The sequence below is a fragment of the Coffea arabica genome, chromosome 8e, assembly GCF_036785885.1.
Source record: "Coffea arabica cultivar ET-39 chromosome 8e, Coffea Arabica ET-39 HiFi, whole genome shotgun sequence".
In the NCBI taxonomy this organism is placed as follows: Eukaryota; Viridiplantae; Streptophyta; class Magnoliopsida; order Gentianales; family Rubiaceae; genus Coffea; species Coffea arabica.
This window is the reverse complement of record NC_092324.1, coordinates 3,865,583-3,892,330: the sequence shown is the minus strand read 5'-3', so window position 1 is coordinate 3,892,330 and position 26,748 is coordinate 3,865,583. Positions and strand designations below refer to the sequence as shown.

The 26,748-nt window shown below is 35.7% G+C and overlaps 2 protein-coding genes across 3 annotated transcripts; one reads left to right on the top strand and one right to left on the bottom strand.

Annotated features, from left to right (window-relative positions):
* Positions 1–2,785: 2,785 nt before the first annotated feature.
* LOC113706719 (inactive poly [ADP-ribose] polymerase RCD1) lies at positions 2,786–11,971 on the top strand. 2 transcript variants are annotated; one of them, XM_027228671.2, is made up of 7 exons: positions 2,786–3,003; positions 5,380–6,560; positions 7,676–7,917; positions 8,249–8,352; positions 10,365–10,529; positions 10,636–10,731; positions 11,675–11,971. In XM_027228671.2, the coding sequence occupies exons 2-7, from the start codon at positions 5,506–5,508 to the stop codon at positions 11,744–11,746; spliced, it is 1,734 nt and encodes a 577-aa protein (XP_027084472.2). In that variant the 5' UTR covers positions 2,786–3,003; positions 5,380–5,505; the 3' UTR covers positions 11,747–11,971. The 2 variants fall into 2 exon arrangements, with proteins under 2 accessions (XP_027084472.2, XP_027084470.2); XM_027228669.2 differs by having other exon boundaries at positions 2,788–3,003; positions 10,347–10,529.
* Positions 11,972–12,783: 812 nt separating this feature from the next.
* Positions 12,784–17,602, bottom strand: LOC140012903 (probable inactive shikimate kinase like 2, chloroplastic). The gene is made up of 8 exons (XM_072061433.1): positions 17,299–17,602; positions 16,183–16,370; positions 15,905–16,099; positions 15,311–15,372; positions 14,674–14,740; positions 14,481–14,599; positions 13,466–13,642; positions 12,784–13,209 (listed from the first exon to the last, which is right to left on the bottom strand). The coding sequence occupies exons 1-8, from the start codon at positions 17,539–17,541 to the stop codon at positions 13,100–13,102; spliced, it is 1,161 nt and encodes a 386-aa protein (XP_071917534.1). The 5' UTR covers positions 17,542–17,602; the 3' UTR covers positions 12,784–13,099.
* Between the last annotated feature and the right edge of the window lie 9,146 nt (positions 17,603–26,748).

Here is a 26,748-nt window from a genome sequence, read left to right as displayed (position 1 = left end):
AAATTTGCAATTTTTTTTTTTGCAAATCTTCCTATCCAAACAAACTCTTTGTGATCCACCTGGGAAAACAGCCATTTAAAGAAGCTAGCCATATGCGAGTATATTTGTTTTTTGTGATCTGTTTGAAATGAATTACAAAAATAGTACAAGCCAATTGTAATTACTCCAACAGTTAGGAAATAGACTGAGGCCCGATGGTCGGTTGGTCGGAGGGCAAGGAAAAGAATCACACCGTCCTATTTTATTATTATTATTTTTTTAATTTTTAGATAAATGTAGAGCAAAAGTTTGGATGGTTTTGATTCCGATCACCCTCGTTACTGGGCAAAACAATGAGTTGCTTATGACACACTTTAACTTTCACTATGTACATCTGTTTCCGAATGATATATTCCATTGGAAAAAGCCTTAGAGCTTTGTACATGCAGTTGTGTTTGGATTGCATTTTCCGTCATTTTTCATGGAAAAATTACTGTAGCGATTTAATATATGTGAGGGAAAAAGGTGATAGAGAAATGTGATCACGGAAAACGACAATATTTTCCGACGGAAACAAGCAATCCAAGCATGACTAAATTTTAGGAATTGCTAGAGCTTTTGGCCTATGTTCACAACTTTGAGACGTTGTTCTTTGTTCATCGTCTTCAAACGAGGGTCCGATTCTTATCGTCTCCATTCCACTTCCTTTTTTTGATTCTCCCTTCCCATCAAAAAAGTCATCTTTTGAGCAACGTTTGAAAACATATGAAGTGCTATATTACTGTGTCGATTAGTTCTTTACAGCTTTCAAAGGTTATCTGAGGACGAATATGCATATTCCTGTTAATGAATTTGATCTAGTTTATACCCCAAATATTCCATATAGATATAGCCCATTATTCATATATTTGTGGCGCATGTATGCGTCATAAAAAAAAAAGGTTTTTTTTGCCTGAGAAATTTGTTTTGGTGATCAGGCTTCAGCAGAATTATTTTGGGAATTAAGAGCAAATTAACTCAATGAATTGCAATGGACTCAAGTCATCAAACTCATAACAAACCATTCATTTTCTTTGATAAAACGATAAAATAGGTGCGTACACATAGTTGTGTCATTACTCTGTGTGTGTGGATAAGTACATACATATGTCCGTATGTATACACTTGTGCGTGTGCAACTATGTGAACATAAATGTGCCGTCATGCATGCGCTTGCGTGTTTATAAACACATATGTTAATACGCACGATGAATATACATATGTAATTACAGGAATCAGAGATAAATGGATCAAAAGAAAGGAGATGAATAGAAAGTCGGGGAACTTTGAGAGAAAGAAACAGAGAAATAGCCCAGAGAGCAAATTTTCACTATTTGGCAAACTGATTACAATGCAAAAAGTCTGAAAAATGAAATGGAGTTCGTAGACCCCTTTTCTACCTGAATTCCTAACAAAGTAAAGCATAGAATTCAAATGCCAATGAGAAAGCGTGGTTTCAAACTGACGCCAACACCGGCGCATCTCTTGGCTAAGTTCAAACTTGGGTTTGTTTGATTCGAGGGAAAGAAAGTCACATGAGAAAGTAAGGTGATAGAAAGCGAAGTCAAGAAAAGAGAAAATTACTTTCCAATGCATGTTTGTTTGATAAGAAAAATCTTGAAAGAAAAATGGGTAGTTAGTGACAATTATTGAAAATATTATGATTAACTAACAAATTTTCCCAAAATCCTATAGGACACAAAATGCCAAAAAAAAAAAAGAGGGAAAGTGAAGAAAAGTTTACTAACTTTCCTGTCAAACAAACACTACACATCGAAAGAAAAAGTAACTTTCTCGCACTATCTTACACTTTTCCTTGCAAACAAACATTATTCGACATTTTTAAATCAGAATATCTCACAATCAAACTAAACCAAAATAAACTTGGAATAAAACAAAAATAATTACTTGCACTCCTCAATTTAGGACTCAGATATCATGATACAAACTAAATATTTTTCCCCTCAAATATAAAAAATAAAAAACTAAAAGTTCATGGTGTTTTTTTGGGCTAAAAATGAACTTGAGGACAAAAGTGAAACAACAAATAAAATTCAAACCCGGTTTTCAAAATCTCCAACTTGCAATAATTCAGTTCATTTTGGCCATCCGAAATAATCAAAGCCATAATGAAACTTTTGACACGAACATGTTCCAACTTTATCTTCAACCAAGCAGAAGTATTTCAATTGGGTCGTTGACTTCAGCTTCATCATTCATGTAGTATTCAACATCCAAATCAATTTGGGGGAAGGATTGAGCACTAAAGGACAAAGCATCAATGTAACTTCAATAATTTATTTTTATTTATGCATTTATTCTCTTACAAGTGACCCTCGTGGATGGAACTTTCACATACAAGACTTGAATTTTCTTCTTTTTTTTAATAAAATTTCATTATTTTTTCATTTCGACCGCTTCTTTTTTAATAGCGAAAATAGCCAAATTATCTTTAAACAAACAATTTTCTTTCACCTAATGCCTTATAAGGTTATTTAAACATGCAAGGCACACTTGATAATTAAAGACATGAAAGCTAGTAAATGAAACGAAATCGAAGCTGGGGCCTAATTGGAAAGATTTTATTACTTGGAGAGCCCAATTGAAACAATTTCACTTTTAGGGCTAAATAAAACTTTTGGTTAATTTGAAGGGCCAAAACCGAATTAACACAAATTGTAAGGTACCGTTACTTTCTGTCCGCGTCGGCACTACTAATCTTCATCTCCAAGCTCCTCCACCGGCATAACATTTATCCACGAAAAGGGTAGATTCGTTAATTCGAATTTTTGGGCTGTACAAAATTGGAAAGTAAAGAAAAATTATAGTCGGTCCCAGTGGAGAAAAAACTTACAAGTCTGCTTCCCTGCCGTGCTGCTGATTTAGGGTTTTGTGTCCCCCAAGACGACGACGTAGAAGAATAGAGCAGAGATTCTCCTATCCGTCGACTTGTCTTTTCGCTCTCGGTCTTTGTATTTCATCAAGGTTTTCTCCGTCTCTTTGTTTATATATAATTAAAAACTGATTTATGTCATTATTTTTGCCTTTTTTACTGAAAAAAAAAATCTGAAGTAACCGTTGTTTGGTTGAGTTTTTTTTTTTTTTGATTTTTTCGTTAGTTTCTAGGGATCAGTAGTAAATTCGTTGCATGCGAAAATCTGGTGTTTTATTTTGCATGCTTTTGAGTTGCATGCTTGATCGTTGATATCTAGATGATGGGGGCCCTAGAGGCTGAAATTTTCGCTAATTAAGTTAGTTTGTATTTTTTTCTCAAATTTTTGGTGAATTGAGTTAGGTTATCTTTGATGGATGGATTCTGTGTGGGTGCGCGTGTGCTTGTGCGTATGCGTCTGTTTTCCATTTTTCTTTTACATGAGAATTTGATTGTGATATGAGTTGATTAAAACTGGGAGAAGGTTATTACTTGTTGCTCTCAAAGCAGGGAAGAAAGGGAAATGCTACAGGATATTAACGCTTGGTTCCCTTTGGGAGAGGACTGTTTATGGCATGTAATTTGCAATTAATGCTCGGAAGATAGAATGGTTGAAGGCCTAAAGCCGCTAGCACATCATCAAATTACCAATTAAAATTCGATCGAGATGAATATGTGTTGAGCTGGCGTCATCACTGCACTTTGAGCACACGGCAAAGGGTTGTGCTACCAAAGATAACATTTGGCTGTTCCTTATTAGTTTGAACTTTAACGTTTAGCTTTGTTAATAGCCTTTTGTGCACATAATATCCGTTTACAATCTAGGTTGGGGCATAGGACACTGAAATAAGTTGCCCTGTTGGTGCGACTATAAGGTCTCCATGCAGCGAAGCTAGGGAAAAAATGCTGTAACTTTCTGAAGAAGGCTGTGTTTCAGCTTGTTTGCATGCACAAAGATAGGCTTGCACCACGGGGTGCTATTAGAGTAACCCCTTTTTATTGCATAAGAAGGTGCTTTTTGTGATCGGTTGTCCTGATGCAGGGCAAGTGATGCCATCAAGTTGTGGGAAATGGTCTAGTCAAGCCCCCTGCTAGTGCCCTTGTGCTCAACTACGTAGTCATGGTGGTTTCTGTCTGTTGCCACTACTTGCCTGGGAATGTGAATGTTGATGCTTCATTAGTAGAAAGTTTGTGTACGCACTACTGATAACTGGTTAAGATTGATGCTTGAGTGATTTGTTTATTGCTTTTATTCTGATCTTAATTGGATGATCTAGAGTTATTTGATTGTCAGTAATCTGCATGGCTTGTGATTTTCCATATAAATTTTTTCCCCATTTATCACCGCATTCTTGTTTTTATTTATAGTGTCAGTTTAAAATAAAATTCCACCTTTCAAGCCTTGAAATGTCTTCCCATGCCTTGTAATCTCCAAGATAGATGCTTTTGCAGTCGCACTGCAGTATTCTGTCTAAGCCAGAGTGGGTAGGACGGCATCAGTTGTCAAGCCCTACCTTTTCTTTTCTTCTTAATTTTTGTTTTCTTACTTTGTCGCGTAGATTTCAGACTGAGTTTTTAATTATCTATCTGCAATTTGATGGACACATCATATTTTATAGTTGCTCAAGATTGCTAATATTATGTAGCCTATGTGTATTTGTTCATTCTTTTATTTTGATTTTGTTTGAATTGTTATATATTGTAAGTTAGAGTGTCAATTGGCCTTTTTTTTTTTTTTTTTTTAAGTGTTCTCAAGATTCAAAAGAGTTGGTATGTAGATAGGAGATTTTTTATGGAAATACTTATCAAGCATGTTGACCTTGCCTAGACATCTATGATAAGATGATGTTTGTGGTCAATAAAGTTGGTCTAAGCCAACTTTATATAAACTTCTTGTTGATATAAACTTCTGTCACTTGGTTGCATGCCTCCTCGTAACCATCCTTGTCTACATGGAATTAATCTGTTTTATTTCCCCAAACGGAGAGTCTTGTTAAGCATGTATCATATCTTTTTCCCCATACGACTATTTTTGGTTGTTAACTATATTTGGTCTTTGCAGAAACAATTATGTTGTCTTCGGTTACATGCATTAAGTGAACACAATACAGTTTAATTTGGGGTATGAAAATACGTGAAATTGCCCTGATGAAAAATATTCCTGAGAAAAAGATTTTCTTCCTCTTTATGAAGCTATATTGGTGAGCTTTAGCATTGTTGCCTTAATACATTTAATTGAACTGAAATTGATCAAGTCTGTCTCTTTCTGCATGTGAGATTTTTTGTCAAACTTCTTGTGATTCATTGTATTGTTTCTCTTTGTATGAGGTTTGGTTCTTGTTGCTAAATTCATTGTATCATGTAAAGACTTACTACAAGAAATTAATAATTGCAAAACATTTCTAATTGAGTTGGCCATTGTCATCCAGGTTTCCGTTGACTTTTAAAAATGGAACATTCCCTTTAAGAAATAATCAAGACAGAGTCGTATGTAATAGTACTCTTTCAACTTTTGGCTTCGAATCAGCGGATAGGGATTGATCCTGTGGGTAGAAATGGAAACCAAATTCGCAAAGGTATTGGGTAGCAGATGGTTTGTTGTTCCTGACCTGAAGAGGAAGCGGGCAGCCCAGGTCGAAACATCATTGGTTGGAAAAAATGGCATGTCTCCATCACGATCCAACCTGGGTTCTCCCCTTCAACTCTGCAAGCGGAGGAAACTTGATGGCAGAAAGTTGCCAGGATACCATGTGAATTTCATGAAAACTGGGCTGCCACAGCGCTTGATGTATTACCAAAAGGGTGAATGGGTTGATTTCCCCAAAGACATTCTTATGTTGGTTAAGAAAGATCTTCAACAAAAGAAGGCAATGACTGAGTTTCAGTTTAATAAGAAACGCATTGCACTAGACTTCTTGCATATGTTCCAACTGGATTTAAAGACTGGTCTGCTGCAGCCCATTGCATGGATTGATGAAGCTGGGAAGTGCTTTTTCCCTGAGACTTTTGTTGATGGTGGCGAATTCCATGCCTGCTCCTATAATAAGAGAAGTCAGGACCATCTAGTCTCAGAACCTCAGGTGCCTGGTGACATCAAGTTGCAACTTGAGATTGTGATAAATGGTTCAGATATTTCAAATTTGAGGGAGTCCAGTGGAGAATCAAATGCTCTTCTTAAAGAAATTCATGTTCATCACAAACTTGGAGGAGAAGGTTATGATGGAGAAGCTGAAGACAGTAGCGTCAGAGAAGCAAATGAGAAAGTTGATGTGACCCTTGTTGACAACCAACAGATGGAGAAAGTAGATTCTGATACTGTGAGAGATTTTTTCTTCAATGGCATATGTTTTCAGGATAATGCAAATATAATTGAGATCCATTGTGGCTCAGGCGTCTTTATGGAATCTCGATTTGAGCTTTTCAAGAAACAGGTTGCCATCACTAAAAGCTGTCGCGGGGACGCAAATGTGAGATATGCTTGGCTCCCATCTTCTAAAGAAACAGCTGCTAGTATTATGAAGTATGGCCTTGGCTTTTCGCTGCCAACAAAACTTAGGCCTGTGTATGGCATTGGAGTTCACCTTATCCCTGCAAACTGCACTGAGCTCAGGTTTGAATTTTCTTTCACTGTTCGTGTTAGTGATCACTGAACATTGCCAATATTGTGATCATGGTTGATTATGGGGGTTGGTTTTTTACTTTTCATTGCTTCCTTTTAACTCCCCAATATTGGACTGACAAGGAAGTTGTGGGGCTAAGGTGACAAGATTTGGAGAATGGTTTCTTTGTTTGGAATTGTCCTATACTGCTTCTGAATGATTTTTAATGAACTTCTGGTATTGTATCTCTGATGTAAAAATGACATTATTGCTGATTATGTTGATTGACGTATTTTATTTTCATCTATTTCATTTATTATTATATCTAGTTCAGGTAAGTAGTAGTGTTAGGAGGGGGGGAATTAAATGTGCGCCTTTTGAAGAGAAGTGTGACAGAGATTAGGTCAAGAATCTTTATGTAGAAGAAATTTCTGTTTTCATTGCATTTTTTTTTTACAACAAAGTTGGTTAGAACTTGTAGGTTTGCTGGAAAATGTTTTCATTTAGCAACTCATTCCACTCAAATTATACCAAGGTAAACATTGCTCACTTTCTTGCTTTTTATGGACTATGGTTGTACGCTGTTCCCCTTGGCTTCACTTTTTGGACCAAGCATACTGTAGATAAGTCAAATGCATCTTTTTGAATTCAGGTGAAGTATTGATTTAAGCATTTTTTCATGCTATGTTTGTAGCCATTCATTTCATTCATGGAATATTGTTTAGTTCATTTCTCAGTAGAATTTGATGCTTTGGTGGGCTTACGGCCTCTCATATACTCCTTTGCTGCCTAGCTTTACTCAACTGGCTCTTTTCATGTTAATATGAGGATTGCTGATATTTGCTGAAAGTTTTTTTGTCATTATAATTTTGAAAACTTCGTCCTCAGTCGACATCTTTTCATCTTGATTTTGAAATAGGAATAATTGCATCGTTGTATTCGGTCTGTGCAACATGTATTTTAGGCATAGCTAGCTTTTGCAGTAATGGGTAAAGAACCTAGCAGCTCGTTTCTGCATGGCTTCACATTTGCTATATCAACTTCTGGTTTCTTCCGTAAATCATAATCATACTTTCATCCTTGATGCATTTTCAGTGAGGTTTCAGCCTTCTTTTTTTTTTCACAGTGCAAATTATTCTGATGTTGACGAAAATGGTGTACGACATATGGTATTTTGTCGTGTAATAATGGGAAACACAGAGCTTGTTCATCCTGGATCAGAACAGTTCCATCCCAGTAGCGAGGACTTTGATAGTGGAATGGATGATTTTCAAAACCCAAGCCATTATGTAGTATGGAACATGAATGCAAATTCTCATATCTACCCAGAATATGCTATCAGTTTCAAGATTTCTTCTGATGCTGAAGGTGATGATTTACCCCTTAATAGTTTTGTAATTAATATAGTCTCAAACATGCATGTTGCATCCTTAGTTGAAAGTTTTTTCATTAGGCTTAGGCTTAGGCTTGATTTATTCAGATGGTTGGATTGTATATAATACATTTGTATTAGTGATATTGCTCAAATGTGAAGGAATATGAAGTTAAATCAGTTTTTTGTAGTCGCTGATTCTAAAACTTGCAGCTGAAGCATGAACGGTCAAACTAAAAATTCCTATCTTGAACTGTGTGCAAGGTGCTAGTTACCTTATCCAAGCATTAACTAGTAGTAGTGGTTACTTTTGTTTTTGTGTTACAGGAGTTTTGGCTAAAACTGAGGGAAAGATTGATTTAAAAGGGACTAGCATTTGTCATCAAGTACCTGAAGGGCAGGTAAACATGGACTCGTCTACAACTGATCTGGTAAGTACTTCAGGTATATAAATCTTTTTTTTTTGGGTTCATTTTTCTTTCCTTGGCTGTTTCAAGTACTTCAGGTATTTGAATCTTCTTGTTTGTTTATTTTTCTTTGCTTGGCTATTTTACTGTCATTTTCAAGGGACATGCACCTGCTCTCCACTTTTGGACGAAAACTACTAGTTTATTGCCTGGCGCTTCTAGGTTTTGTACTGAAGTGACTGTAACAGTTATAGGGCATTACCTTTCACCACTTATTTTCTACTAGAGCGAAGATGAGAGTTTGTTTAAATAAAGTGGGCGTAAGGTGAATAAAATTGATCAGTTTCTCAATTGTTGAACTTCTGTCCATGTTGGGCTGAAGTTGTTTTAGCAAGGGGAAAATTGTTTGTCGTAGACATTTCATGTCAAGTTTGTTTCTCTCTGGGGGCAATATGGAATGGTCTTGAATGTACAGCAGGACCAAGTTTCTTCATGTGTGCTTTTTGCCCACTTGAAATGCTAGGACACGTGCAAGGATGAAGTGAAGTCTTATGGGCCTGACATATGATGTAAGTTTGTGCCTGTGTATCATGTGGTAAACATTTGCTAACTGGCAGTTTGATGTTGGCACCAATAACAGGCATTGTGAAGGTTGGGTACTGTAATGTGTAGTTGTGGCAGTGCTTTTGTTCTGTGTATTGTGCTCAACTTCCCAATTTGGAGTAAACACTTGTTTGAGACATGAGAAAATAGACAATCCATGTTTTGTTTTGCTGGATGGGATAAATTGCGGTTGTGATGCGAGTACTAGTGATTGTAATTGTCTTTCTTCTAATCCCTGGGGCCCCTTGTTTCTAAGTAATGGAAACATGTAACGTGATTATTATTATCAAAAGCAGTTCCTGGTTTATTATTGGGCTTTCAGTGCTTAATGGGAGTGGAGATGATTTGGAGTACTTACTTTGTGCGGTTTGATGATGATTTATCTTCTTTTGTTGCAATTCACTTGTGGTTAATGACTTATAAGAAAGAGTAAGATCAATCTGATGGGCACATATGTTTATCTTTGAGGATCCGATGACTTATTTTTTCCCGCCCATGTTTTCTACAAGTTAATGTTGGATTGTTGGATAGTTTCTTGATCATTTGGTGTGCATGAAGCAGTTGGTGAACTTAATTTGGCAAGTTAAAGTATGAAATAGTGTGGCCAAAGCTGATAATTATAAAGCGCATTGAGCTTGTGAATGGATCATTGAGGTGAGCTTTTTTGAATTTGAAGTTGGTTACATATCTTGACTTCACAGATATAGCAAACAAGTGATATCTATGCTTTTGACTGGAGTGTTCCCATTGGTTAAACGTGGGATATTCCATGAAAATGTTGTACTTGATGGCAAGAAAATCCTACCTTGTGGATCCTTCATATGATGATTTTCAGTACAGAGCACTTCATGCTTGAGGAGTGATCTGAAATGTGGCTTGGTTCACAAGGTTCTTCTGATCGGGGATGTCCTCTATTTGGTATGCAGCTTTTAGGACAAGTTGAATTAACTGATAGCAAGCTAATGGCTTTCCTCTTGAGGCTGCAAAAATGCGCATAGTCCTCTTGCTCACTTGATTCTTTATCCTGGGTCTTTGTGGTGCCTGAATTTGATTCGTGTTATTTATAAAGTAAACTAAAGCTTTCAAATTTCTGGAAGCTACCAATATTTATCTTTATCATTTTTGAATAGGGTATTAGTCTAGCTTCTGTCAACTGACTCCTTAATGAGCCTTCAGAGTGAACCTTTGTACTCTACTGGCTCGAGCTTTGTTGAGCTAGGTTGCAATTTGCAATTTCCTCCTGTAAATAACTTTTGTGCTGCTAGGAAGTTGACTATTGTGTGGGGGACTTATATAACCATTTGGCTAGCTAAAATCATTTCCATTTTTTGATAACATACCTGTTTTTATGTTTCTTTTGCTATTTGCTTATTTGCTTGCATTGCTGCAACTTTTTTTAACTGTTTTTATCTTAGGCAAGTGAATGCAATCAGGTTTTGAATGGAAGGCCTCCAGAAAAAGCTGGCAACCAGGTTTCAAATTCTCTGAGGACTCCCAAGTCCCCTTGGATGCCTTTCCCTATGTTGCTTGATGCCATTGCCGATGAAGTTCCTGAAAAAGATATGAATGTTGTTCGAAGTAATTATGATGAATTCAGGGTATGTCTGCTAGACACACACATTTTTTTTTTCCCAACCTGGTTCAAGTCTGAGCTGTTACCTTCTTTCGTCTCTTTTTCCTTTTTTGCTTTGTCATTCCTTACAGAATAAGAAGATGACTCGCGATGATTTCGTTAAAAACTTGAGGATGATAGTTGGGGATTCTTTGCTGAGGTCCACAATTACAAGTCTCCAGTCCAAGGTAAGGCTTAGACTGATCAAAATAATTGAAAGATGATTTGATTCAGACATGTTAATATTAGTGATTACTATAGTGTTCGTATTAGTGATTCTTTCACCATTCATTCCTGTCATCAATCAGATTTTGCTTGCAAGCTGGTCTTATCTGTTCTTGTTTCTATAGTGATTTAGTAAGAAAATGATTGAATAACCCAGGTCACCTCATTTATTAGAAGGTTAACACACCAGTCTGTAGCAATTTAGTGAGCAGCGACCATATTATATCACTTTCCAAAACGGTTGATACACTGGGCTATTTGAGGGCTTCACCAGTTCTTAAATCCATGTGATCAATACAAGGGAAACTAATGAAACTTAGGCCCTCATTGACTTTGAGAAGCAAGTTGATGTGTTCTGGAGTTTTATAACCTTTGTGTTGGTGTTCATATGTGTAGTTTATGCTTCGGTAAAGTCTGCTGATTCATACCTTTGGGCTGGAGTACATGTTTTGTTTTCCTGATATATCTTTCTTCAAACTGTTCAATGTGTTTCATACATGGGGGGGGGGGGTGAGGGTTGTGTTTGGGCATTTTTGAGTTGATGCAGGGTAGATATCATATTGAAAGTAAAAGCATTATTTTTCCCCCTGCATTTCATGCAAGTCTTTGGGTTTGCTAGAGCCTTTTGATACTCTCTGACGGTCTTTGTTTATTGTGAAATTGAAGCTGATAGATTGTTAAGATGTATATGGTTGGATTTTGGGCATTCAGCCCAAAGATGAGCAATAGATTTGGTGTGTTGTATACTAATTTCTAAACTCTTTGTGGACTGCTTAAACTTCTTTTGATAGCATCAAATTCCTATGACCTTAGCTTGGGATTTTATATAAAACTGACTGCTCGAGGTTCTAGCTTGCATCTTTAGTAATTAGTCCCCTTTTTTTTTTTTCCCTCCTGTTGTTGCAGATTGAGTTGAAATCTAAAGTTGAATTGGTGACTCCGAAACCTGAATCGGAAGCTTGGGTTCGCTCTACATGATTATGGTGTTTTGATGATTTGTGGAGAATTAGTGTTAAAACTTGTTGAAAGGCCTGGTTTTCAGCTTTTAAGTTGTGACTATGTAGTTTAATCTCTTTTGAATGGAACATCTCATCTGTGGAGTCCTTTGAAACAGATTCATCACTGCGGCTTAGTTTCTTATTTTACCCTCCAATGAGAAATCTGACTCTTTAATAAATGTTGAATTTCGTTTGTTCTGCTCAACCATATAAAGGCTTTGTAATGCGAATCATTGGTTGAGAAGCTATACACTGAGTGTGACATGGATTTTTCTCTCTCAGCATAAAAGACAGATTAGAAAAAAATGGCTCGAAAATGCAAGTTTTTATATTGCAAGAAGATTGAGGTCTTTCAAATCTACGTACGAATCAGCATTTAGAAGTAGCCTAAAGAGGAAAATGGCTAAATACTATTTGGAAATTGCTAAAAAGAAGGAAAATCGCAAAAATTATTGGCATTTAGTACTGACAAATCTCCTTAACATATTTTGGCTCTTATTTTGCAAGTATAAGAAATGGATAGAGAAGTGTGGAACAATTACATGTGATGGGAAATGAATTAAATTTAGTTGAGCATTTTGAATTACAGAACCGATAAATGAAGTTGCTAGTGTTAGCTTGTCCATGAGATGATTTAACTTGTTCAAATTTTTGATGAATCCATCATTATAGTGTGCTTTGCCTAAACCAACAATGCCTGATTTTCCTAACTAGTCTTCCAATGACAGAACTGATTCAAATCAATCAAACTATCCATGAGATGATGATTCAAGCTAGAGTTGATCTTTGACAAAAAGGGAAAACCATTAATTTCCTTCCCTTCATGTTGGTTTTTGGTGGGTTGGGGGGGGGGGGGGGGGGTGTTACAGAACATGCATGCAGTTTTCTTCTCTGTAGCTTTTACACCGACTCTAATTGTCTTCCCTCCAAGTGTGGGGAAGGTTATGGTCCCATAAGTTCCCCATCCAATTCCTCACCTGGTGTACATCACCCAATATAACTATATGCCCTGGAGAGTTGAGTATTAACTTTCAGAATGAAATGTTTATTGTTCTGATAACATAGAATTTACTGTGAGCAGTACATACAGCTATTGCTGAAGCAGTACCTCCAGTAAACTGTGTTCAAAATCTAGAAAAATGCTATTCACACAGGAACAGGAATACAATATTCAGCTCGTACATTAAGTAGAAGCATTTCTGCTAATAGTTGGCCCCTGTGAGCATCTTTTCATAATGCAGCTATCTCTTTGCTCCCTCTCCAAAAAATGCAAAATAAAAAGAAGCAAACAGATTGTTCTTTCTGAAAAGAACTTTGTGCAGTTTACCAAGTGTTAAGATCCAGGAAGAGATGCATCATCTGTTGTTGATGGGTTGCAACCAGGAGGTTTGATATCTGGCCAGTCTCCTCGGCATCCCAACCTCACGTAAAGACTCTTTTTACCTAGAAAAATGAACCGAGTCAACGATGTCATCATGGCATCAACATCAGAGAAAATGAGGAGAGTGTTGATAACTGTTATGCAGGATTTTTGCTCATGCAATGCACCATGTACACCATCTGCTCCCTAATTGAGACCACCAGATATACAGAAAGGGAGTTCACACCTTCCAACTTAGCTCTATTAAAGACCCTCGATCAGCAATTCAGGATAATTCTTAAATGGGATACATTGTCTGGTAAGGGATGAAAAGTAAACCTGGAAGCTTTCTATCTGACAAGATTAAGCGTTTGAGGGCACTCAGTGAAGCCTGAGCTACAGTCTTTGAGTAGTTGGCATCCCAACCTCCGAGCTTGACTACCACTTCTGCATTAGAGAAACCTTGTACACCATCTTCAAAGTGCCTCGTGGCCTCATCTCTTGCTGAAGCTTCATCTGAATACAAAAGCTCATAGAATGACGATTTGAAATATAAACTAGCAAGGCTCACACGAGAATGATATTTTCAACTGCACCGGAACAGATATCCTACATCTGGAATAGGCACATCCATAGCATATGCGAACAACAGCTCTGTTAGCCTACCTGTTTGTGTACTAATAAGATAATTTCATTCAATTTCAGGTTTTTCATCTCTGGTTAACTTATGCGACAAGCCACTCTAGCTCAGATAAACAAGTAAACACAAACAGCTAGAGATAGATCACAACTCACTAGGTCTGATGCTTTTGGTGTGTCGTCATGCACCCTAGAGATAAAGAAGGCACATGAGGTTTGCAGTCAAGCATTTATAGGCCTATTCTTGGGAATGAACTTGTTATTTTCGTATAAACCCATATAATTTTTCTTTTAATCTAAACATCATGATCTTAGCTATCGTGGAGACTGGAACTTTGCTAGCTGCTTTATAAGATTCTGTTGTCTATGTGGAATTATTGGTGATACTGCTTTTCATTCTGAGTCCATAAGCATTGCAGTTTTTAACCTTAGTGAGGAACTTTTAAACATCAAGAAAGATGTTTTAGCACTTGCACAATAGGAACTAACATACAGTCATATAATACCATTGGTATGCTCTAAAATAGAAAACTTAACACACTATTATAACGTATGGGTTTACATGTGCAGACGATGTCGTCTATACACGACAGCATGAAGACCAGAAAGCAATGACTAGACAACACGGAAATCAAAGCAACTAAGAAGTTTTGCCTTCCAAATCTAGAGTAGGGCTCAGACATTTGATACTAAGATACAGGAGAAGATACCTCACCTGTTGCTTCTGACTCTGATAACCAAACTGTAAATCCAGCAAATAGGTGCCTCCACTGAGTTGTCCTACTAGCTGCACCATGTTTCCCTCCTATTGTTGCCACAACCTTACGAGCATGACTAAAAGATTGATTTACGTTAAAATATTCATCTTTTGAAGACCAAGGAAATGAATACAAGGAAAAACTGTTTACCTACTCAAATTTTCCAATATAGCACCTTCTACTTCAGCCACAGCATCATAACCCTCCACAGCGACCCCTGGAAATGATTACATCTGTTAATGCATTGTGTGGGATAAAGAAACTTTAAAGTAGTTTTAACAGACTTTAGAATTTCCATATAGCTAAACACAGTTTTCCTCCATTGGTACTTAATTAGCTGCCAACAGCTAGACTTTTGCCTGTTCTTGGCCCAGGACACTGGCCGAATACCCCATTGGGTCAGTGCAAGGGTTAAAGCTGTCATCCACACACTCAGGGGTCTGATGCAAGCTAATTTGGGGAAGAAAAGTAGAGTAAATGGGTTAAAAGGTTGAACCTTTAATATGTTTTACACTGCAAAAACTGTCATGTTGCTCATATATCCTAGTAATAAATGAAGCTGGTGTAACTCCTGAGGCTTATTTCGTCCCTTGAAAGAGAAATATTGCCTATACATTCCTAGATTGCTAGTAACATATTCCTTATTAAAGACAAACTGATCAGTCTTAATCCAAGAAAAAAAAGGGTCAAGGACAGAGAAGGGCGGTTCCTAACCATGAATCTGTATTATAAGATCTTAACAAAGAAGCAAAATCTTTTCTGTTGACTAAAGCACAAGGGCACTTACATGAATCGATTGTTTGCTTTGCAAATGCTTCCACTAGCTCTTTTGTTTCTAGAGGTGTATACCTGAAGAACACAAAAAAGAGGATAATAATGCAGAAACCTGTCAGGCCAAAAAATATATGAACTAGACATAGAAATGCACCGGTAATCTTTCAGAAAGAGCTGTAAAGTTCACCAAAGTACAGAACTATAAATTTGTCTAACACACATGTTGAAAAATAACACACAAGCATCCCTTTAAGCTACTAAGCTGATCTGAGAAAAAAGATGAATTAGAAGTAGAAATTTTAAGGACATAGAAGCATGAAGGAAACAACAGTTTCCTTCTATGTTTTTAAAACACGAGAGAATCATGCAGAAACAACATAATGACCTAACACTAAAGCATCCAGAACTTAATTACCGGCCTTTCCTTGGCATTTTCCTTAACAAGGGAGGTAAGATCGATTTCACAGTCTATGAGACAATGATGCAAAATCATGTGGTCACAGCGTATATAGTAGATAAAAGAATAAGCATCTAACGGGTCAAGGAACTTCCAAAAAGACACCCAATGTTGAATCACTTAACAACTCTATTGCATGAGCTACTTTACCCTAGGCCAACTGCCAGCTCTCGAGCGATCTTCTGGTTTATTTCAGTTGACTCCCCAACTAAATAAACTGATGTTCCTTGTAAAAGTTGTGTGACTCCTGCTGTAAGAGACTCCCAGGACTCAATAATGTCAGGCCAATTCAGTTCAGGATCTTGCTTCTTCAAGTTAACAACAAGCTCATCATCATCTATATACCTGTAATGATGATAAAAAAATTCAAATTGGATGATTCAAGAACTGATTCAAATAAAATTTGCTAGAGTGCATAGTGCATGTACCATATTGTTTCACCAGGTTTTATCCTCTCATATAGACAGCTGGTGTTTATGAGAGTCTGAAGAAATCCAGAATGCTGCACCTTGATCACCAAGGAATTGTCATTTGCATCTACAAATATATCTTTAGAACTTACATCCACATCCCCAAGTTTTAATCTTAACTCCACCTCGGAGGAACCGTCAGAAAACTGCATTTTAATAAGAAAAAACATTTAATTATCAAATTAGGATGAACCGACCAAGTTTCAACAAGTCATTAATAAATGAGAAGAAACACAATTGAGAAAAGTTTAATGGAAACTCGTTGGAGGACAAAGATTTCGGCAATAATGGGAGTTCTATACTCTTACAAGAACTGAAAGACAGCATGAACGAACATCTAAGAACTTCTACATCTGTATTCACTTTTAGCGTGGCACTTGTGGAAATGCCTCAACATTACATTCCACCAGCATGCAGTAATTCAAATTAATTCTCGACATTTCAAGAACCAATTCAAGCACATATAACGGTGAACATGATGAAAAAGAATTCAATAATTGGTCCCATTCTAGTCACTCAAGATCTCATCTATTTATCCAACGAGTTAGTTTTTGATCTCCCCACTGCAAGGCTATAACTCTTTCCCATTACCGTTGGACCATGTCTTTCCAACACAACAAGAAGTCTTGCAAAAAGAATTTATAATAGCATCAAAGATAAATATATATTTTTAAAAAAAATCCTTCAATTGTATTCAGTTCCTTATAGAACTATGTAGCTAAAAAGCTATGACATTTATTCAACGTGGGGAATTGGATAAGGAAATTCATCACATTCATTATAGTTTATACCCATAAGTTGAATTCATATAATTTGCATTTTCAGGATTGTTTCAAAATGGAGTAACTTTCGCATAACCACCATATCTAACAAACAAAGAATTAATCATCCATCAAAAACTACTAAAATTGCTTCATCAGTAATTTGCTTCACAAACTTATAACAGAACCAGAAAAAGAAAATCCACAAAAAAAACAGAATCATCGTATAATTTATCTCTGATTTTCCTTTCGGGGCTGCTACAAATTTAAACAATAACAACGTTAAAGAATTTTCTTGGTCAAAGAATAATACCTCGTAGTGGGTTGTGGAAGTGGAGACAGTGGGGAGTGTGCTGCAGAAAACGCGGCTGAGTTTCTTAAAACTGGAATTGGAAAAAGCCCATCTGGAAATTAACCGAAAATGACTAGTTGCAGCCGTTAATTTGGGTTTTGGGAATGAAACAAAAGTTTTTGTAAGAAGAAATTTTTGAAATTTGGTTGAATTTTTGGAAGATAGGCAAAATGTAGTACTAGTAGTAGAAGTGGAAGCTGCCATTCTGGGCTTCTCAGTTCTCACATCTTCCCGGGAGAGGATAAAAGAGCTGGTTAGGATCGTTATAAATATAAACTCTCCTTATAAACAAATTTCTTTTTCTTTTTCCAATTTTTTCCTTTTCTTTTCTTGATGTTTCCTTTTAAGTTTGTACTTACATATGTACAAGTATAAAAAAAAAAAAGGGATAATTTCAGAAACCTCCCTTGAGGTTTCTAATAATTTCATTGACCTCCCCTGAGGTTTCTACAATTACACTGACCTCCCTCGAGGTTTAGGATTTGTAACAAAATCAGCCCATGATGTCAAAAGTGAGTATAAAAAAGTGTTTTTAGAAAAGAGAGGGCAATTTGTTCCCATCAATGCCCCTGAGGTAAATGTACAAGTTACATTAGTGAAATACTGAAAACTAATAAAAATCAGAAAAAAATTAGAAAAAGTGAAGGGATGTTAGTGAAATAAGGAAAAAGAGTCACTGACTTTATTTGCACAAAGTTGCAGCAACGGCTACTGCTATCTTTTGCAATGTTGAAGAATACGACACAACTGACAAATGAAGAGGTATTCGAACTTAAAATAAGAAAGTCATGAAATTATATGTGCAATAGATCTTAGCAGAATAGCTAAAACTTTATGGGTCATTTTGCTCTACTCTTTGATATTGAAACTTGGAAGCGGTTGGTCTAATAGAGGTAAAGGGTAAAGATCATGCATTAAACTTGGCAGACTTTTTGAATTAATTAGTAGTTTAAATCATTTCAATCACAAAATAACTAAATCAACCAATACACATATTACTATGAAAGACACCAAGTCTAAAAATCTACAAACACAAATAACTATCAAATCATGTACACCCAATGAAAAATCAAATTCCAAATCACATTGCATGAAGAACCAGATAAAAACAACTATCTGAACCATACTTTATCCAAGATATAATCCCAATACAGTTTAAATCCCATAATTTGCATGAACTATTATATTAAACTTATGGAGCATTTTCTGCTATTATGAACTAACTTAGCCATGTGAAGAACCTAAATGCAGAAAAAATGAAGATCATTATCAACGCACACACCTTTCTCACTTTTGCAATGTCCTGCTGAATTGCAATCCAACAATTCACTGAACCAATGTGAGAAAATACCTTAGCAGAGGAAAAGAAAAATAAGAGAGGAAAACTATTTACAAGCTAAATAGCTTAGCGAAGGATCCTACACGACAAAAAAGGGAGTAAAAAAAACTGACACAAAGCAAGATAGCACCTATGAATTACCATAGGAGGCAACTAAGGCCAATGATGAAGATCTGTATTAGTAAAACATGAAACCACCACATTTTAAGATCGGAAGAAAAAAGATCATACATTCATAAAGCGCTGGGAAAAAACACAAGAGCAAGAAATGCCAAATGATTAATGAGTTAACAATCACAAATAATCATTTCTTAGACAATAATTAATTCAATTCATTGTAGCTAGAGGATTGAAATGACTAAAAATCCAGCACTTTATTAGAATCAAAACTCGAAGATGTATGAAGGTTTCTTCAGCTTCCATCTTCATTATGTTTCTTCTTATTTTTTTTTCTTCTCCTTGATGCCTTCTTCACAATATATAAAAGACTAATTTGTTGTCTTGTTCCTGATGTCAATCAGCAAAATGGCGCCAGCTGGTTAAATGCATTTTTTATTAACAAGATTCCAACTGGTAAGTTGGTTAATGAAATCGAAAGATTTAATTTGGACCCTAATAACTTATTTATCAGATTTCAGCTTTATAATAACACACAATGTCTTGGGTATAATAGTAATTTTGCATTATATGATGTCAGCAATTGGGTCCCAAGTTCTGCCAGGGGAGGTCAGTGTAATTGTGAAAATCTCAGGGGAGGTCAATGAAATTGTCAGAAACCTCAAGGGAGGTTTCTGAAATTATCCCAAAAAAAATACAATTATCTAGTGAAACTAATTCATAGGTGCTTGGTTTAAAAGATGAATGAAAAAAGAGAGAGAATAAGAAGAAGAAACTAATAAATATTGCCAAGTGAAAATTTTCCATATATGCTATTGTAATACTTTTGAATGAATAAAAGAGTACACTTTTTTTTAAGGGACAAAAGTGGGATTTAAGAAATGGGATTCGAATTCAATATTTTTAAATTTTAGGGTCTCAACCTTAGCAATTAAATTAAGTACTTTTTTTTTTCATTATAGGTAGAAGCGTCAAAACAAGACCAATTCTAATTAAGTTAGTTGTTTTTGTTTTAACCATAGGTTTTTTTCCTTCTAAATTTGGGAATTATATTTTCACTAACTATGCATCATGGAATGTATAGTTAGTGAAAATTATTGAATTTTTTTGTTATTATTATTAGTATTTGAGCATCACAGTTCAACTTGTGACAACAAAAATGCATGCAATATATTGTAATTGGAAAAATACCGGTTTTCGTCCCCAAACTTTGGACACAAGACACATTTCGTCCCTCATCTTTCGGGCATGACACATCTGGTGTCTGAATTAAGAATTTTAGACCAAATGTTATCCTCAAACGGCAATTTATCCACCATTTAACGAAACCGGTCACGTGAGATTCACGTACCGTTAAAGCTCCTGTCCGAAAGAACCCAGGTGGAAAAGGACGTTGTCTCCACTTTCCTTGTCCAAAACCGAATCTGAGCTCACTCTCTCTCTACAAGTTCACTTTCCCCTTTCCCTTGCCTTTCACTTTCCCTTTTCCTTTCACTTCAACGACTTCCTCTGCAAATTTCCAAGCCTAAGCTCAAGCTCTATCTGAAAATTCTGCCGAGAGCAAATCCCCTCTTCCAAATCAAATTCTGCCAAGAAATAAAGTAGAAACTTGCATAAAGCAACACCCAGCATTGTGGCTGTATTTCCCTAAAATGAGATCTAGAAATCTTGAGTCGTCATCGTCATCGTCATTAAACAGCATTGTTAAGGTTTTATAAACGACTGTTTTAGTTCTTGGATTACACCTTACCTCCAAAATTTGGGAATTTACCCAAATTTTCCATTTTCTAATATTCCTACAAATATGCAAAATTATGCATATCCCTCAAATCTACCCAATATTAATGTTTTGTTAAACTCTAAATAACAAAAATATGAAATATAATATTTAAATATATTTTAATACACACAAGTTGGACGGGTAACTAGTGTGTCAGAGAGTTGCCATAATCTCCTTAAACCCGCATGCGGGTTTAAAGAGTATTCGGATATTCTCATATGCACCTATGCAAATCGAACCAACCGGATATCTTATCCGTATCCCATTTTTTTAAATAAAAATCTTATAAATTTGAAAAATAAAATCAAATTTAGATGTATTAGGGTTTTAAAAATATTATATAAGTGATAAAAATTTTATAAATTGTAAAAATAAAATCAAATTTAAATAATTAAATGTTATATTTGCCTAAGAAATAATACAATAATCATAATAATGATAATACAATAATATTGGTGTAATAAAACTGCCATTAATTTAAATATTTACTTATAATGCCCAAAGAGCCTAATTACCAATTTTTTCTTCTCGCGCTCAAATATAACATTAACCCGCATGCGAGCTAACCTTGAAATAGAAAAAACACAGAATCTTGCTTGCGGGTTTCAACGTTATTATGCAGGCGGGATTTTGACCTGCTTGCTTGTGAACATGTACCACATTGCTTTGAATTTTTGTGACAAGAGGAAAGCTTTGTCTGATGAATGTATTTGTGAAATGACCTGAGTGGTGGTAGATGGGTTAATTGGGTCGGTTGCGTTACCCAATTGTTTATATCCATAAGTAAAATTTTATGATTCCCATACCCATCCCCTCACTTTTTCTTATTTATTTCTGATTTTTATTAGTTTTCATTAATTCACTAATATAACTTGTACACCTACCTTAAGGGCATTTATGGGAACAAAATTTCCTCTCTTTCCTGAAAACACTTTTTTATGTTTACTTTTGTGGTCATGGGCTGATTTTGTTACAAAATCAGAAACCTCAAGGGAGGTTAGTGTAATTGTGGAAACCTCAGGGGAGGTCAGTGAAATTGTCAGAAACCTCAGGGGAGGTTTCTGAAATTATCCCCAAATTTTTTCACCAGACAATTTCCATTAATAAAGTACCAAAACCATGTGTTCACATCGTAGCACTAATTCTGAGGACAACAAACAAAAAAGTGACCACACCAAAATATGATGTCTGCTTCAAAAAAGGACCATTCCTATTGTCAACCTCAGTCCATAATCTACATCAAAACAAAAAAAAAAACCATCTAAGGCTCTACTATCAATATTTATAGTACTTTGTTTTTCCTTTTCATTCTTGAAGAACCAACAACTCTTTTGGTAGCAGCAGCAGTAGCAACTTCCCTGTGGACAGATTTGGTCTTGACAGGCATCTGTACATGCTCTTTCTCTTTTGTTCCATGTACTGGTTGACTGTATTTAACTTGAGCTCTTTTTAGACCGAAAACTTCATACAAATCATGAGAAGTTGGGGCTGAACTTGTAACAGCAACATCTTCTAAATGGTTAGTCTCCTGAGAGGTTAAATGTATTAAAGAACATGTATTAAATTTCTTTCAATCAGGATAAATGACATAAAGACCTTCTTGACATATGGAAAACAACTAGATATAAATAAATTACAAAGAAAAAATCTGTATTGGCACCACCAGAAATGGTATGTGGATAACAAATAAGTGACTAGATCATATAGAAAGGACTTAAGACTCTAAAAGGAAACCCCTCAATGAAGGCAGATGCAATGAACAGAAATTACTCCAATATATAATGAACATCAACAGAAATTACTCCAATATATAATGAACGGTTGGCCATGTGTGGACAAAAACAAATTCCCTGTTACTTTTCATTAGATAGTGCCTGCCTCAACATCAACTTTGCTATGATAAACTTTGCTGCTGTGGTGAGCATGTACAGTACTCACAGTTGAAGTTGCAAGTTTTGTTACATCATGCATTGATCCATCTTGAACTCTACTTTCTGCATGTGAACTTTTCTGCAAAGTAAGAAAAACAACTCAAAGTAATGGTGGATACAACGTCCTTTTCCACCTGGGTTCTTTCGGACAGGAGCTTTAACGGTACGTGAATCTCACGTGACCGGTTTCGTTAAATGGTGGATAAATTGCCGTTTGAGGATAACATTTGGTCTAAAATTCTTAATTCAGACACCAGATGTGTCATGCCCGAAAGATGAGGGACGAAATGTGTCTTGTGTCCAAAGTTTGGGGACGAAAACCGGTATTTTTCCTATTGTAATTTATTTCATATAGTTTACATCAAAATTTGAATGTACGTGAAGTATTACAATTGATATTACACTTTAACCCTTTTTTTCCCCAATGGTCAACCGTGTTACTAGAATTTTCTTAAATTATATTCCTACTTTTTATTTTATTTTCGTCTCATAAATTACCAATTTATTTGATGTCAACTATTTGAAGGCGGACGGAGCAAACCACAGTGGACTTTAATCCCGAGTACCGGTCCATCAGTGGGGCTAAGAAAATAGATCCACTAAACATCAGAATCACTGCCTGGCGAATGGAGGCCCAATTCAGCGGGCTCTCTGAAAAGTTTGGACCGAATGTTTGACCCTCATGATGTGGTCTTCTCTTTATCTTTTGGACTTTGAAGCCGGACAATGTCCTTCTTTGACAGCCCATAAACAAGCCTGTATTCGTCCACCAAATTGTCTAGGGTTAGAATTCTCTATGGAAATGATTTGTGTGTGTGTGTGTGTATATTGTATATCTATAGATGCCTCTTAAATATATGCACATTCAGTTTAAAGTGATGATGCAATTGATGCAACCAAAAAAAAAAAAAAGATGACTTTAAATAGATGTAATTTGAAAATTTTCCACAAATGGCGTACCTATAATGCATAAAAAATGTAGACATAATGCAATAAATGAGTTTTTAAGTAAAAAATTCTTGAATTTTCGATGTATAAAAATTCTTGAATTTTCGTGTAAAACATCATAGATAACAAGAAATAAACAAAAAGTTATATAAAGAAAAGGCAAAACCTACTTGCCCTACGAGGCACAGGCCATGTCCAGCACACTAATTTCTTCAACCACCACCCTACATGGTTTGAGTTAATTTCTGTACTTTGACTGCATTAGAAAAGAAGAAGTAAAAGATGTTACCAGCTCATTTTGTTTTCCTTTTCCAAACCACATGCTACCAAGAGAAGAACCATTGGATACTACAACTAAGGAAAGAATGGCAAATCAGAAAGTGAAAATTCAGAGAGAGAGAGAGAGAATTCAAGAAATAGGAAGAGAGCCCGCCTTGAATGCCGGGCAGACAAAGACAGCACTGCCCCTAGAAGATGCAGAGAGCAGCAGTAATAGAGATGAAGTATGGTCTCCATCACACCTTCTGCCCTAATTCCCAGACGCATAGTACTACTGCTAGCACCAACCCCACCACCCCAATGAACACCCACCCCCCCAACAAAAGATGTGAAATAACAAAAAGGGCTCATGAATCATGTACCATACGTACATGGATCCTAGCTTTTTTTTCGGTCTACGAAATATATATATATACTTTGGATCCAGGCATGCAGATATGTAATTTCATTTTGTTTTAGTAACAAAACAATTTATACTCCCTAGAGACATGGCATGTCACTTTTCACGTACAAGAGGCTGTCGATAGCATGATTTGAAATTAAACTTCGGTTAAAACATATTAAGTGGATAAGCCCTATTATCTGAGGCTAATGGCAGTAAAATTTGCAGTTAAACTTGTTTCAAATTATAAAATGTTGGAATATTAATTGCCAATCAAGCCTACTCTCTTTAATCATGCATGTAATATTTCAGTATGATGGATGCAATGAATGAACAAAAGCAGCAGCTGTGTCTCTTTCTCTTTTACTGTCTTTCTGGTTCAGAAGGAAAGTCAGAAGAGATGGGAGTGGGGGCAGAGTGGGCAAGGTGGTCAGTGATTCAGGTCAGCGAGGGGTCAATCATAATGCAATCCATTACAAAATCATTGAATGGTTTTTGGTCCCCTTTCCCTTCTCTCTCTCTCTCTCTCTCTCTCTCTCTCTCTCTCTCTCTCTCTCTCTCTCTCTCAGACTCTGTCCAATTCTAGCTCTCTCGTAAGACCAAAATGATCCCATTCTTTTTCTTTAAGGAGGGACAGAGCCTGCATGCATGCATTTTTTTGAATTTTCATTCATGTCTTATTGTCTTAATTTGACAGTTCCTCTACATTTTTTCTTTTTATTATTCTCAAATTTTAAAAAAATATATATATATATATTTTTGTGGTTCTATGGCTTGTCACTTGGAATCACTTGTGTGTGTTGTTATTCACACAATACAATACAGTACTTTATTATTATTTTTTTAAAAATAATTCCTAGGTATTAATTAATTATATGCCCTTTTGGCCATCTATATCTTAGAAGATGTGTATGTATGTGTATATAGGGTAATAGGTGGAGGTGAAGGTGAAGAGAATGATGGAGAAATGATAGAATTGTTTGTACCCGCGAGAATCTCGCCATAATATGCGTTTCTTTTGTAAGAGTTTGGTAGTGAGAATGTATGGTTTGTTTTGTTGTTTCTCCTTCTCTAATTGAGTTATGTTCTTCATTTTTGTCTCTTGCTAGTGTAGCAAGAAAACGCAGTTGAGGTGTGCAATAGATTCTCATTAGCCTGCAAATGAGAAGAACATCTATATCATCTCAATTAATTACATAGGTGATTAAGAAGAAAAGGGCAAAAAAAAAGAAAAAGAAGAAGAAGAAGAAGAGGGGAATACATTTTAATGCATCAATTTCAAGCTGAAATTATTTAGGAAGATCATCATCACAGATAAATCAAGTTTTATGATCAAATTAAGAATCAAAGTTTGATATAGGACAAACAAGAAAATACGCGTAAGCTTTTAAATAGTTTTCTTAGATTTTCAACATTTTTATTTTTCCATAGCAGAAAAAGAAGAAGAAAAACATGTGAAATTCTGATAAAACTCGAATATATATATATATATATATCTATATAAAAGTAGGGCTAACTTTGCAAGCGTTTGATTTCATAGAAAAGTGGAGCTTGTTTACCTAGAAATATGTGTTTTGGACGTTGTGATCAATTCTAATTTGCTTTCTTAAGTTGTGGTTAATTGATTGCCCTAATGATAGGGTCTAGGACAACATATATATATAGCCATCAAGTCAATTGACGTGAAGCAGGCATCCATAATTTTGGTTCTCTGGCATGACGACATAGAAAAGGAGACACATGTTAAACAGTGACTAATTCTTTTTGCAGATATGGAACATTTGTTGCTGTTGCTGTAAAATCATTTTTAAATCAGCTTTTATAAAGTTCCAACTAGCATAATTGATGTACCATATTCTCATCTTGTGTTAAGAAAGAAAAAAGAAGGATTGCCTTGAGCCATACATAAGCTCTTAACTTGAAAGCAACCATAACCAAGATTATCATTGCTCAACCTACCTATAAGAGATCATGAAACTAAGGTGGTGGCAAAATTAATTTACTAGTCATTTGCAATTTATTAACAAAAAAGATCTCCTTTTTTTTTTTTTACATTGAGTTAGATTGTTTGGGAGCTGTTGAACTTGGCGTTACAAGAACTCTACACAGCAAAATTAATTGGATTGAGTTATTTCTTTAGATCCAGTGTTTCTAGAGAACATTTTTAACTATCGTTTTTATCACAAATATGCAAAAAAAAAAAAAAAAGGCCATGCTATTTCCAAATTATTTGTAAAATATTTTCAAAACGTAGGATCCCGTTTGGATTGCTAATTTTTTTGAGTTTTTTGTAAAAATATAAATATTGTAACGATTTGATATACGTGAAATAAAAAGATAATTAAAAAATATATTTATAGAAAAAAATTTATCAAAAAATTACAATCCAAACTTAGCTCAAATAGAGTTAAAAATATTCACCCCGCAATAGAGAAGACTTTTATTAGGCTTGTTCATATTTTAACCCAAGTGGGGTCACCTTCCTTAATTACCACGGCTTGTTCTTGATCTCTTGTCCAAAGGAAAAAGTGTCTCGAGCTACTCAACTGGAATGGTAGGACTGACTGCCAAAAACTCATCAAAGCAGTTTTTGCAGTTTTTGGGTGAAAACAAGGCGTCAAAATATCGTCACACT